This window comes from Gavia stellata, chromosome 2 (genome assembly GCF_030936135.1).
Source record: "Gavia stellata isolate bGavSte3 chromosome 2, bGavSte3.hap2, whole genome shotgun sequence".
Classification (NCBI taxonomy): domain Eukaryota; kingdom Metazoa; phylum Chordata; class Aves; order Gaviiformes; family Gaviidae; genus Gavia; species Gavia stellata.
In genome coordinates this window covers 14,280,141-14,293,584 of record NC_082595.1, presented here as the reverse complement: position 1 = coordinate 14,293,584, position 13,444 = coordinate 14,280,141, and the positions used below count along the sequence as shown (strand labels likewise).

General features: G+C 34.2%; 1 protein-coding gene across 2 annotated transcripts in view; it reads left to right on the top strand.

Annotated features, from left to right (window-relative positions):
- Positions 1-13,444, top strand: part of LRPPRC (leucine rich pentatricopeptide repeat containing) — a 93,049-nt gene that overhangs the window by 47,993 nt on the left and 31,612 nt on the right. For both annotated transcript variants that reach the window (XM_059834563.1, XM_059834557.1), the window contains exons 24-25: positions 2,838-2,962; positions 3,601-3,707. In XM_059834563.1, coding sequence (XP_059690546.1) covers positions 2,838-2,962; positions 3,601-3,707 — 232 coding nt within the window. The remainder of the gene's footprint in view (positions 1-2,837; positions 2,963-3,600; positions 3,708-13,444) is intronic.

Below are 13,444 nucleotides of genomic sequence, written 5' to 3'. Positions count from 1 at the left end.
TTTCTTAAAATGTGGAAAATACGTTTTGTGCAGTTCTTTTTTTAAGTTAGTGAGTCATAATAAGAAACACATTAAAATGTTACCTATACTCAAAATTTGAAGCCTACAGTAAGTTCCTAGTTTTCATTGGGCTTTTCTAACAAGATGGTAAAAACTGCTTACAAAAATAGTTGCTGGTACTTACTTGGAATTAACTGCAGTTTGTGACAATTAAGAAATACTGCAGGTTGTTGAATAAATCATATTAATTCGAGTACAAGCGTAAGCTTCATTTTTTTTTCCTCGCAGTAGTGGTACAAACAATTTCTTTTTAGGGGCTGAACTTCTATACATTTTATTGTTTTATACCTGGTTGTTGCCAGTTTTACCATTTATCTGTTTTACAAATGCCATTCTCTAGTAAACTCTGGATGACTGGTTGGTTGCTAGAATGCGACAGAACAAATATATCAGATTTCGGTAGATTGAAAATAAATGTCTAGTAAATTAATGTGTAAGATACTGACCTTCTTAAATGCAGACTTATTCAGGCACCTTTGAGCAGTAAGTACCAGTGACAAGTGCAGTATTTCCACTGTTGTTATCTCAGTTCTTTGCTGACTTTTTTTTCTCTGTGTATACAGTATTAATGCCTTCAGAAGTATACATTTAGAGAGTAGAAAACTCTTAAAGTTCCTGTTTGAATGACATTCCAATTATTCATTCATTTATTGATAGCTTTGACCTAAAAACAGTCACTTTAATCCTTTAGGAATACAGCTGAGACAATACTATGGCTGTTTGAGCATCAATCTGAAAAGCTAGATTTATCACTGAAAACTTTAATTTGAATGTATAAATGTTGTTGTGCCTCCTTAGGAATTGAGTAGCTTTCTGTAAAACTGTTATTTTTTTTTTAAATGTTAACTGAACTTGCATCTAAAGCAGAAGAAAAATACTGATTATATAAAGCTTTATATCTGTCTATGGTAACTACCATAGTATTTCTCTTTTATGACAGTAATCTAGCCTGCAACATCTACTTGCAGTTTTGAAATTAACCTGTAATTTAGTCTTCACCCCCAATGACAAAAATTCAAATGACTCCATGGGGTGCCAGAAGATGCACTGTAAACAGGGCTCGGTAAGGGGGATAAGGTAGAAATCCATCATCTTAGGTTCATTTTCAGAATACCAGTATTACTGAACAAAATTAGTTATTCTTCTGTGGTTTACTCTTAAAATTTTTAAAATATTAGCCTAGATCAAGATAGTATATAGTAATCTAGGTAGTTCATTCTTCGAAAAAGCAAAATTTGTGCTGCACAAGAAATGCAGTGTGAGGAGAGGACGTCTGAATGCGGCTTGTTTTAACAGTAGTATATTAATTTGTTAAGGTTCAGTTGATCAATAATAAAGTTGCATCAGGAATGCAAAATTATTATTTCAAGTCAGTTTTTTGTCCTTCAGCTGCTGCTAAGTGCTTTTTTATTATTTATTCTTCCCCCCTTGCCTACTTTCACCACACTCTATTTGATATGACTTTTGAAATCTAAAATGCAGTCTTGCTGACTGTTTGACTACTTACTACATTTTGTGCATGTTGTCTTAGTTTGTTTCAATTTCAGTTTAAACCTTCCCCTTCAAAGAATAACTTCACATATTTTTACCAGTCTTTCAGTGGTTGTCCTCCATTGGTTTTGGCTTGGTTTTTTTGGATTGGGTTGTAATCCTTTGCAAAAGGGTCTACAGCAGATGATTTAGTTCTGCTAGTTGCACTGTGTGGAATGTTAATTTGTATTTGTTGTTATTTTAAGTTCCAGATCTGATTGTTTTTATAGCTTCTCAGTTTTGCATTTTAACTATGTACACTTCTGAAGATGTTAATAATGTATATGCAGGGGAAAAAAAGTCAGCAAAGGACTGAGATAACAACAGTGGAAATATTGTACTTGTTACTGGTACTTATTGCTCATAGGCTCCTGAATAAGTGCATGTAAGGAAGCCAGCATCTTACACATTCATTTACTAGTACCATGGATATATACTAATGCATGGGTCTATGTGACATGGATAGGGCAGCATAAAATACATTTTGTACCTTAATATATTGTTGAATTAATTGCAAAAAATCACATCATTATTATTGCAGAAAATATATATTGGATTCTGCCCTTTCTATAGAATCGAAAAATGCTAACCCTGCAATTGTGACAAAATGGAAATCAATAGATGATTTATAGCTAGCCTATGAAGGTGTAAAACCAAGTATAAAGCAAGCTAAAGTGCTGTGGTTAATTTAGTTAACTCTGGAGATCTATACTGAAATAAAAATGCTGTGGAAAAATTTTAAAGAGCTTAAAAACTGAAAATGTCTAAACAGAGATGCTTGGAGGTAATATAATGTGCACAGTATTACTTACAAGAAAAATGGTACTCTCAAATATAAACTGAAATTGCCATGGAATTGGGGTTTTGTCACAATAGTACATAGCAGAACTTAAGAATTTTACTTCAGAAATTAAGTGCACCCAATGACGAATAGTATTCATACTTTTGGTTAATTTGTAGTGAACAGTGGTCATACAATCAAAAATTATACTACCAAGAGGTTTAAGCATATATCTGTAGTTCTGATTTCATTTCTGTGGCTGTCAAGCATACGTGTGTGTTTGTAGGAAAACTTTGTGTTATGTAAAAATAACTGTGGTTTATTGACGGGGGGAAATACACTCTTGGATTGTAGACTGCTGAATGAATTTTTCTTGAAATTTTCAAGACTAAAGTGGGTTCAGCATGCACTGCTCCTGCTCGGAATATTTGATTGGTTTTATTCTTGTTTTGTTTCATTCCACAAGGGATGACATGCCAGCAGCTCTGGAAGCTTTAATCAACTGTTATAAGAAGTATGGTAAAATTCTTCAGCTTCATAACATCTACTGTAGACTGATAGAAAAAGGAGACACGGATCTTCTGCAAAAGGGTTAGTTGCATGTAGTCAAATGCTCTCTGGTTATATGGAGTGTTTTCTAGAGGCTTTACTTCGATGATTTGTATATCATTTCTTTCAACTGAAAGAAAAAAATTGTTTGTGTTTATATGTGTAACTTTAAAGCACTTAAATGATGCCTGCATTCTTCAGATGGAAAATTGGTATTAATTTTAAATGTGGAAGAATCCTAACGTTTGGATAATACATCATCAAGCTCTCAAAGATTACTGCTAATACTTTTTCTAGCTACATATATTACTATAAGAAACAACTTAATAGTAACATAATAGTAAAACAACATATGTTTTTCAAATAGCTGTGCAGTTAAGAAATCCTATATCCTCACTCTCTACAAGCAGAGAATGCCACTATGTAGTCTGTTTTGTTGAATGTAATTCAAAATATAGTGCAGATAAGTGGAAAAAACATCTTAAATATGCTTAACTGCAAAGCTACAACAAATTGTGTAATATGTTGTAATAATTCCGTATGTTTCAAAAATTATTTCCCTATGGCTTATTCTTGGAGTTTTGTGATGCTTGGAAAATTATAGTATTAGGACTATCTGATGTATATATTAAAATGCTTCAATATATTTAGTAAATTAATGAGTTTTATTCTCTCTTTAGTTTCAGATTTTATAAGCAGAGAATATGGTGACATGATGGCTCTTTATGATCTCTTCTTCGCCTTTTTGCAAACAGGAAAATACAAAGAGGCCAGGAAGGTCATTGAGGTGGGATTTTAACTATAGTACTCTAATCGTGCAGCTATTTAGACTCTTAATTAGAAACATTTAAAGTTTTTAACCTTTAATTAGACTTGTTCTGATTCATGTTAATAGAATTCAATCCCAATAATAAAAAAAAACCTCGACCAGCTTTATTTTGTATAATTGCAGTTCAGAAGAGAGACAGTCTTGTATATTGAAATTGTTTCTTCACTTTTTCAAGTTTGCTGTTATATATCAAAATGATATTTGCATATTAAATATCGGATTGTGGAACAATTAAATTAAACTGCCATTCCTGGGTGTAAAGTTGCTAATCCTCTTTCCGAAGGAATTCTTTGTTCTTGAAAGCACTGGAATTTAATTTGCTGCAGACCATGCTCAGATTTATTTGTAATGCTTGTCTACAAGTTAATCAGCCAAACAAGCGCTGTCTGCTACTGTTTGGCATTTAATTTAGCATTTCTTCTTTCTCTCTCTCTTTTTCAGGATAGTAAGCAGCTTATAGGAAGTGGTAGGTGACAAACTTGGTCTATTTAGGATTAGTATATTTTATCTAGACTTGATTGAAATTGTGCTTACTGAAATTGATAAGTCAAAGGGGCAGCTGCAGAGTCTACCCAGATTATGATTATTTTCCTTCTTAACACAGTTGTATGTTTTTAAAATGCTGCATAAGTTTTCCAGTTAATGTGTGGGAGGAGACGTCTTGCAGAAGTAATACTTTGTCCTCATCGTTTTTGTGTTATGTACATAACACAGCTCTGCAACCTAGTTTTTTGGGTTTTTTCCTTCCTAAGACAAAGTATGCCTTTTTCCAAATTCCCCCTAGAATATTTGAGATACCAGTTATCCCTACTTGAATTATCTAATAGAATTCTTGCATTTAAAAGATCTTAACTGAAGATCTGCTTGTTTGTCTGTGGTGGAACAATACTGTCCTGCTGCGGGGTGTGTGGAAATCGCTAAGCACGATATTGAAGCATTGATATTTTTGTTCTGAGAGGGTTTTTTGGAGCTCAAATTCTTATAATACAGAAGAAGAGAAATATCAGTAGCTGACAGCAGACGATACTGAGGAGTTGAGTTATTTTTATAGTGATTAAAGCACATAGGAGGTAAAAGGATGAAATCTGAAAATTTGAAGTGAAATTAAAGCTAAATGAATAAAACTGGTACTGGGTGTGATTTAGCATCTGTTTCTTTGATACTGGCATTTAATTTCTCAAAACTTACATTGGTGACTAAAGTTCAGCCATGAATAGGATACTAAGCAAATAATCAAATTGTGGAGGTTTGAAACTTTTGTCATTTTCTTAAGAGGTGCCAAATTATCTCTGCAAATATTCAGTACTTGGTCATTGATCATAAATTACTAGTAACCACAGACAGACACTTAGGCGTAAATCTGAAAACGTGATATCTGGAGACTAAATGGAAGTTTTCCTGGCTTTTTATATTATTTAGAGTAGGTTTTCTTGCTCTTACCTGACTTCCATGAAGTATGAATTAGAGCTTTATATATGCTGTTGAGAAAAAGAGGTTTTAAATTCCAGAATTTTTAGGAGTAGAGGAATTTAGCTGGGAATAGTATGCATGTATTTTACCAGTGGATAAAGTGGCACAAAATAAATTACTACACGGTGTGTTATATTTTAAGTATGCTTTTATTATGTAATAATATGTTAAATATTTTTCCTAGAAATTTTTTCCACGAGGGGGGGAAAAAAACCCCTCGAAATTGGTATTTTGCCGAAGAAGATTATTTTTTTAAACCATAAACAAGTTACTATTTGCTTTTTTGTTTGTTGGGAAGTTGAAGCCTTAATGAATATAATGTGGAAGATAGAGTACAAGGTGTATGTGTATCCTTTTCTGTAGTCAGTGGTTTTTGTGACTAAATTACTTCCCTTGTTGGTCATCTCAGATTGTTTTTCTATTTTTCTTGTGAAATAATATTCAGTAAAGGTGATCAATTGGTGCTGCTTTCTCTTTTTAGATGTTGTTGCGTATTAGACATAGATTACCTTTCAGCATGCACTTTTATCATGTATTGCTGATTATGATGGTCAATTGATTTTAATGATACCATTTGTTTTAAAAGTATCTACAGAGTTAATAAAGAGTTTCTAGAAGGGTAGTAATGAAGCTGGAAAAAAATTTCCTTAGGAGCTAAGGAAATGAAGATCATGGAGGATGTGGTGGTTTGAATGGGGTACTACTCATTGGAGGCCACTGCCTCTCTTTGCTCTTGCTATTTTTAGAAATTAGATGTACGCTAGATGCTTATGTGAAACTTAGTGATAACTGCTGCTTTGAAAAACTTGCAACTCAAAGCCCCAGGAATAAGAAAATAACTCTTAAATCTCGATGTTTGGTAAAGTACAACTAAGTGACAATAGTCGGAAAGGAAGAAGGGAAATATTTGAGTGAGATTATAAAAATTAGGTCAGAGTTGTGTATGTATATTATCCAGTCACAAATGCGTTGTGCATGCATATATATAAGCTCATGCTGTGGGATATTGTCATAGCAAGAAAGCTGAAAGCTCTGGGGCTCATCTGCTTGCTGGAAGGACAGCAAGACTAAGCAGAGAATGATAGTATAAAAGACAACAAAAAAGTTAATAGAAAGGAGATGAGGCGAAGAATGCACCTGACTGATACCAGAACAAGTAAACTGAAGCATGTGGTAGTTTGGTCTTGTGAGCCTCTTTTGAGGCGATGCTAAGTGGAAGTGAAGCTGTGATGAAGAAGACTGTGGGGGAAAATGCAGCTAAGTTCTAAGGCTTCACAGAGTTTGGTTGATAAGGTAACAGTGTCCAGTGCTGCTAGACTGCCTTGTTAAGCTTTTGAAAGTCTGTTCTCACTTGTTCTGTATCAGTTAGCTAGGGAAGAAAGCCTCTTTGAGAAGATACCTCTAAGTGAGGTAGCCTTGGCTGCTCTCAAAAGTCTGTTTTATTCTAGCTCTGCCTGGAGATTCCTGAGCCCTTGAAGTTATGCTGGTAGAGGGATGTGCTGGTAGATGCTCTTTTGCTTTCCACTTGGGAACAAATTCTACCATTGGATGCTGTAGTACATCAAAGCATGATTTAGTCTTCAGTTCTTAATTGCACCTCAGCTAAAGAGTTAGCTTTTGTCTTGAGTCCTTCAAAGGTGATCATGTCAAAACAAAGTTGCAACATCTCTCTTCTTGCTCCTTACCGTAAGATCACGTACTAGCTTGCTTTCCCTTGGAGTGGCACAGCATGACTTCTGTGTCATCAAATCTAGCTCTAGTTACTTAAGATTTTTTCCCTTACTTGGAAAGGCACTTAAATTGCCTTTTTCGCTTCAATTTTGTTTTTCATAAAAAAGAAAAAAGAAAGAAAAGAAAGTCAATACATTTTGACTTTAACTAAATTAAACTACATTAAAACTAATGTAGGCTAAAAGAAAGGGATATGAATTTTCAATAAATACGATTAGGGAAAAAGTACCTTCTAGAAAGGTACTGTCTTCTACAATGTTGTCTTATTTTGATGACATCTAATCAGATTTTGTCTTGGCGAGACATCTTACGTAATTCTTCACGTGTGTTGCTCCAGAGGTCCAGATAGTAGATCAGAGAGTCTGGAAGAGTTGCTTGACCTAGTATTCTTTTAGGTCTGGTATATAAATGGTAAGAAAATTTTCTACAGCCTAGTCCTCCAAATCCCTCCAATCCACAGCTTCTTACCTGTTGCCAGAACTGGACAATTGGAATTCCATTATGTTTACTCAGTTGTTGACTGCCACTTTATTAAGCTGATTGAGCTGATGGTTGAGAGCTGGACTGATGTGAAGGTCATCCAGGAGAGTGGGAATGAAAAAGAGAATGTTAAACCACCTTAGAGGAATCTACTTCCTCCCCTCTTCACCTGGTATTCTGTTATTTTGTTTGCATGCTGCATGGAAGTTTAAAGATTTCACTAGCTAAAGTAGTTAGAATATAGTTATCTGTCATTTTGGTTCAATTTCAATTATTTGGTCATATCTGAATTTTGCACTTAGATCTCATACTTGCAGCTGTTTTACGTGCATGATGGTTGAATATTTCTAGACTCACCTGTTTTTCTTCATTTATTATTCATGCTGAATGCAATTACCGAAATACTCTCGGAATCTGTGTGTAATTAAGCCCATGTCCATGCTTGGCTCTTTCTGGTAGAGTCACAAGACTTACATATTGTTAAGTACTGTAACAGTCCTGCGGCAGAGGTTCAAGCAAGCCCTTCTTTAAATCTCCTTAGCAAAAGTCTAAACCATGTTTTCATGAAGTGGAAGCCAACACTTCACACCTGTTGCTAAAGTATGCAGGGTTTTAAACTGGTGTTAAATCCATTTCTGCACTGTATTGATAAAATCATTACACCTTAAACTGTATTTCATGGGACACCAAATACTTCGGTAAAAAAAACCCAAAACAAGCACCACATTACAAAAGGGTATCAGGTCACTGGCATTTCTAATTAGAAGCTTATGGACTCCTGATAGGAACTAGGATTTGGTAGAGATGTTTGGCTGTTTTTTTATTGTTTGACAGATACTCCTTGAAATCTTTCTAGATCAAATCACATCAGCTATTAAATTAAATCGTTCCTTCAATGAAAGAGTAAAAGCTCTAGGTTCTGCTCTGTTTGTAGTTTTACCAGAAATGAAGGCTAAGAGAGGATTGCTGTATTTGGGATATAGGGAAAAATCTCAGAACTGTATGCCAAATTTTTTTAGTAGAAGACCAACCTGTACAAGTTTGCTACCACTAGAGGAACCTAGTTGAAAATGGCAATGCATAGTGCATGGCTTCAGAATTCTTTTAACCAGACTTTAAGTGTGATATTTGCCTCATCTTCTGCTCTCATACTAAATATATGCTTTATATTTAATAGTTAAATATATAATACTATATCTCACATATCTCAAGACATTATGTGAAAAATTGACAGACAAATGGTTGTGAAATATTTTAATGAAATATGTTCCAATGTGAATAACTTCAAGAAAAGGCATTTCCTGCTAAAATTCAAGACCTGACAAAAGAACTGTTTTAGGTGAGTTTAGTGTACAGGAATATATTTATCAACAGATGTCAACTTAATTCAGGAGGTAAACAGATTTAAGCAAAGAATTGTGACATTCACTGTCAGCAGACCTCAAGATACCAGTTGCCATTGGATTTAATCTACCATAAAAACAATGAGAATATTTCTACTTGATACTGAGAGATTACAACCTTCTTTTATCCAGATTGCTTTTTTTAAGAGTCTACATCATAAAATTGAGACTTGCTGATTTTATGCTGGAGATAAACTATTGGGAGAAGATGCTTTATTGCTTTGCGACAGTAGGATTTAGGTTTTTTTAACGTGTAATTTAATGATGGTTGTATCTAGTGTCTGAATTTACCTACAAGGATTTATTTTTGGTCCAGTTAAGAAAAGAGTGGAGGTGATGAGAACAAAATTTAAATGTTTGTGAACATTGAATGCAAATTTTATTAGATAACGGTGGTCTGAGATTGAAGAGTAGTTTGTAGGGGGTGTAATAGCTTTTATTAGAGTAACTGTATACAGCTGAGAGGGAGGGGGAACACTGAAGAGCTTTTAGGCATGCAAGCCCTATAATTACTAAAAAGATTTTTTTTGTGTTTTACTATTGAGTCCTATTAGTCTAATAAAAGCATTACTTCTCCTTATGAAACTGGACCCTGATACAGCTATTAGTGAAGCTGGATTTTGTGTCCACACATTTGTGTGTGTGTGTGGGTTAATAAAAAAAGGGTGCTCATAAGTTTAGTGCATGTTATTTAGAAGTTCTTAATTACTGCTTCCTTAAAAGAAAGCAAATGAATATGTTTCAAATAAGTAAAATACAACATAAGATCACATTGTTTTGAGTCTAGAACATCCTTGAAGATTTTGTTTTGTGCAGGGGTTTTGCATATTTTTAATGTCACCTTTTCTTCCAACATGATTATTGTTGTGAAGGTCTCTTATTGTCTAATGATTTTTTTTTTTTATAATACTACTTTACTGCAGAATTTCTCTTGGAAATATTACTGGTAAATGTAGGGTATTCCAATAGTACTTAAACATACATCAGTCTCAGTTATCATGAGTAATGCTAGAGTTGTAAAGTTTGTTCCTGTTTTTATTTTGGTATTTCGGAAATTAATCAGTTTCTTACCTTTTTGACCTGCCTAACATAAAGCAACATGTATTCCTGTTTCAAGAGAAACAAATAAAATAATGAGTATTTACTCAACAGGTACTACTTCTGTTGGTAAAGTCTGGGAACTATGTAACTGTTGGAAGCTTTGAGGCAAATGCATAGTTCAGGAAAAAAACAAACAACAGTAACAACTGATGTTTTGTCACTTTTCACAGTAGAGACAGTATGCTTTGCATTTTCTTATTGTGAACTACTGCTGCTTTTTATTTAAAAAATTAACATAGTATAAGTAGGCTAGTTGCTACCTCAGGTGATTGTAGGATAGGCAGAAAGGAGAGCATGAGCTTGCATTGTAATCACTCCCAACAGGAGAGTTAGGGAGGATAAATATGTAGACATGTGTCCATTTATGTCTTTAAGTATCAGGTAGTGCAAATAAAATATCAAATACACTGTAGCTGTATAGTTTTTGAAGGCGTAACTTGCAGTGGAGCAATTCATAATTTTCAAAATTCTGATGCTATATTAGGGTACTTGTTGTCATTATCAAACTTGAAAAGTAGTCTTATTGAAGGTACAGATTTAATTGTATTAAAGCTTTCATACAGTTACCCAAAAAGTTGTGCAAGTGTTGGGATGTTTCAGATGAGCTTCTCATTAAAGAAGTCAGTATCATGGAAACTGTGGTGTGCTTAGTCATATTATTTATTTCTGGGCAAAATTGGTCACAAAAACCAAAAGCAATTACTCCTCCTTTTTTAGAGAAATCTTGTCTTAGGTATAAGCAGCTTGCAAGGTTTTCTTTTGTTTAGAAAGAATAGAATGAATGAGGATATCTTTTCATGCCATCGCTAAATAAACCATTTTTGAAATCCGTGAGAGCTAAGCTTCTTTCAAGGTGGAAAATGAACTTGTAGAAAAGTATTACTTCCATTGCCTGCCATATACAGATGTAGCTCTAGTGTTACTCTGGTAGTACAATGACTTAAAGAAAAGCAGAGCTAGAGAAAGGTAATGTATTTTATTAGATAGCTGATGTGATTGCAATAGGAAAGATGCTTTTTGATGCAGAGATCGGTTTTGGATCTCTCAGTCTTTAAAGGTGCTTCTTTTATAAACTTCTGGACTATTGGGTAAAAGTTCGTCTGTTTAGAACCAGTAATCAAAACCATCTTCTGTATTTTCTGTGTATCCCACTATGGTACTTCACTTACATTATAATCTTTATAGCATAATTTAAGAAATGGAGCCAAGTGGTATCCTTGTTTCATGCGTATGAACACAGATTTAAGATTATTTAAAAAAAAATCTTAATATAAATCACAGAATCATTTAGGTTGGAAAAGACCTTTAAGATCAAGTCCAACCATTAACCTAGCACTGCCAAGTCCACCACTAAACCATGCCCATAAGCACCACATAATCAGTATCTTTGAAAACTAATGCATTGCTATTTGAAGGTGAAGGAGTATTTAATAAGAGGCAAAGATATAACAGAAGTGTAAGATAATTTTAACCATCTCATCTATCAACTAGATTTAGATGGCTATATAAGGTACAAACACTTATATCTGCATGTTCTTTGAACTTTCTGGTTAAGCAGTACACCTACTGCTTAAGAGAAGTGAGGACTTCTGCCGAGAGTTTTAATGTAGGGCAAGATTCAGGCATAGCATACAGTGTTTATGTTGTAAAAAACTTAAGCTGCCATGCAAAAATATCACAGCCTTCATTAAAGCTGCATGGAATTTGTGAGATTTTATGGACATTTTTGTGGAATCAGGGAAAAATCTGTCTTTAAATTAAGAACTTCCCATCAAATGTTCTGTTTTCACCAATGCTTATGTTGGAGAGAGCTGCTAGAAATGACATACATCAGTTCTTATAGCTGTCTGTTTAAGCCTGTCTATTTGGAGAAGTAATGCATTTTCTTGCAAAACATTGCTTTGGCATCTAAATCTCAGTAACTGGTTCTAGTACTGGTAACATAAGTCTGTTACGGCTGTTGATGTAACTCATTGTGAAATGTTCTTCTTACTTAACAGCATTAGCTGTCTCTTATTATTACTGGGTTTTTTAGCTGCAGAGAGAGGAATGAATGGATCTACCTATCCAAAAAAAAAACATCAGACAGTGAAGCATGGATAGTGTTTATAAAATTTGGCTGTTTCTTTCCAATATGTTTGTATCGGTGATTATAGTAGAACTGTTTCCCTAAGAAAAGACTGAAATTTATGAGGAAAATGTAATGATCTAGAAGAAACCATAAAACACTTAAGGAAGGCAGAGTTAAACTTGAAGGGTTAGGATTGATGTGTTATTCACAGTGAAGTTATACTATAAAAGGCTAGAATAAGTTGCCCAGGATATGTAACAATTATTTTGCCAACCAGTGCACAGTAGTAGTTTGTGGAAGTGCAGTATTGGAAGGTTAAAACAAAAGAGTAATCTACCTCGTGTCAGGTATATGCCAAATGAAAAATGCTTTTGCTGGCTTTTAAATAGTTATGCATCCTAAGCCAGCTATAGCAAAAGTGGTACCGTTGGGGGATATTCTCAACTCTTAGTTTTCTGAAAGTCCATCTTCCGAACAATACTACAGGGTTTCTGGTCTGTTATGTTGGGTTTTGTGATTTTTCTCCTTAAGTAAGTTTTGTGTTTAAAGAGAAAAAGTTTGCTTTAGGCAAGTGGAGAGAAGTAAATAAATATTTTCCATATGTCTTCTGTAAATTCCTTATTTTTTTTAAAAAAGGCTTTTTAAAAGTAAAAAAAATAGTATTGGTCTATTAGCTGTAACAGTTACAGAACACTAACGTAGACAAAACTTGAAAATTTCTATTATTATCTAAAAATCTGGAAAAATATCAAGTGGAATCCTCTCTGACAGGTCAATATTTTCCCAGACAATCTGTTTTCTTTCAGTTGTAATAGGTAGAAATTAGCTCAAATAAAAATGTTAGTACAGGAAAGATGTTTCTGGTGATTGGAACACCTTCCATCACCTGGTTGAAGTGGCTGGTTCTAGGAAGGAAGAGAAGAAATCACATGCTTTCAGTGTGTTAGGATTGTTGCATTCGCAAGATTTTTGAGTGCTGCTTGGCAAGAGTTCTTCTAAAGATGAAGCATATTTTTTCCCCGTCCGGTTAGTTTTCACTTTCTGTGTTTGAAGGTATAGAATCAATGAGTAAATTAGCGTAGGGTTGTATGCTGAGCCTCAAAGATGGTAACAAAGGTGATCAAAAGTATGGAATGGTTTCTGTAGGAGATAGGACTAAGGAAGTGAGTTCTGCTTAGTCTGGAAAAGAAACAGTGAAACAGGGAATTATTATATTTACTGCTCATGAAATCAATATGAAATGGAGAGCATAAAGAGAAATCAATTGTGCATTGTCTTCCAATATCAAATCTAGGGGCTTCAAATGAAGCTGGTAGTAGCTAGGCTGAAAACGAACAAAAGGTGGTAGTATTTTGGTTGTTTTCTGCAGAAGGTAATGAGGCAACCCTTTGCCAAAAGATCTTATGAATGATAAATCTTATGGGTTTCCATGGGCAACC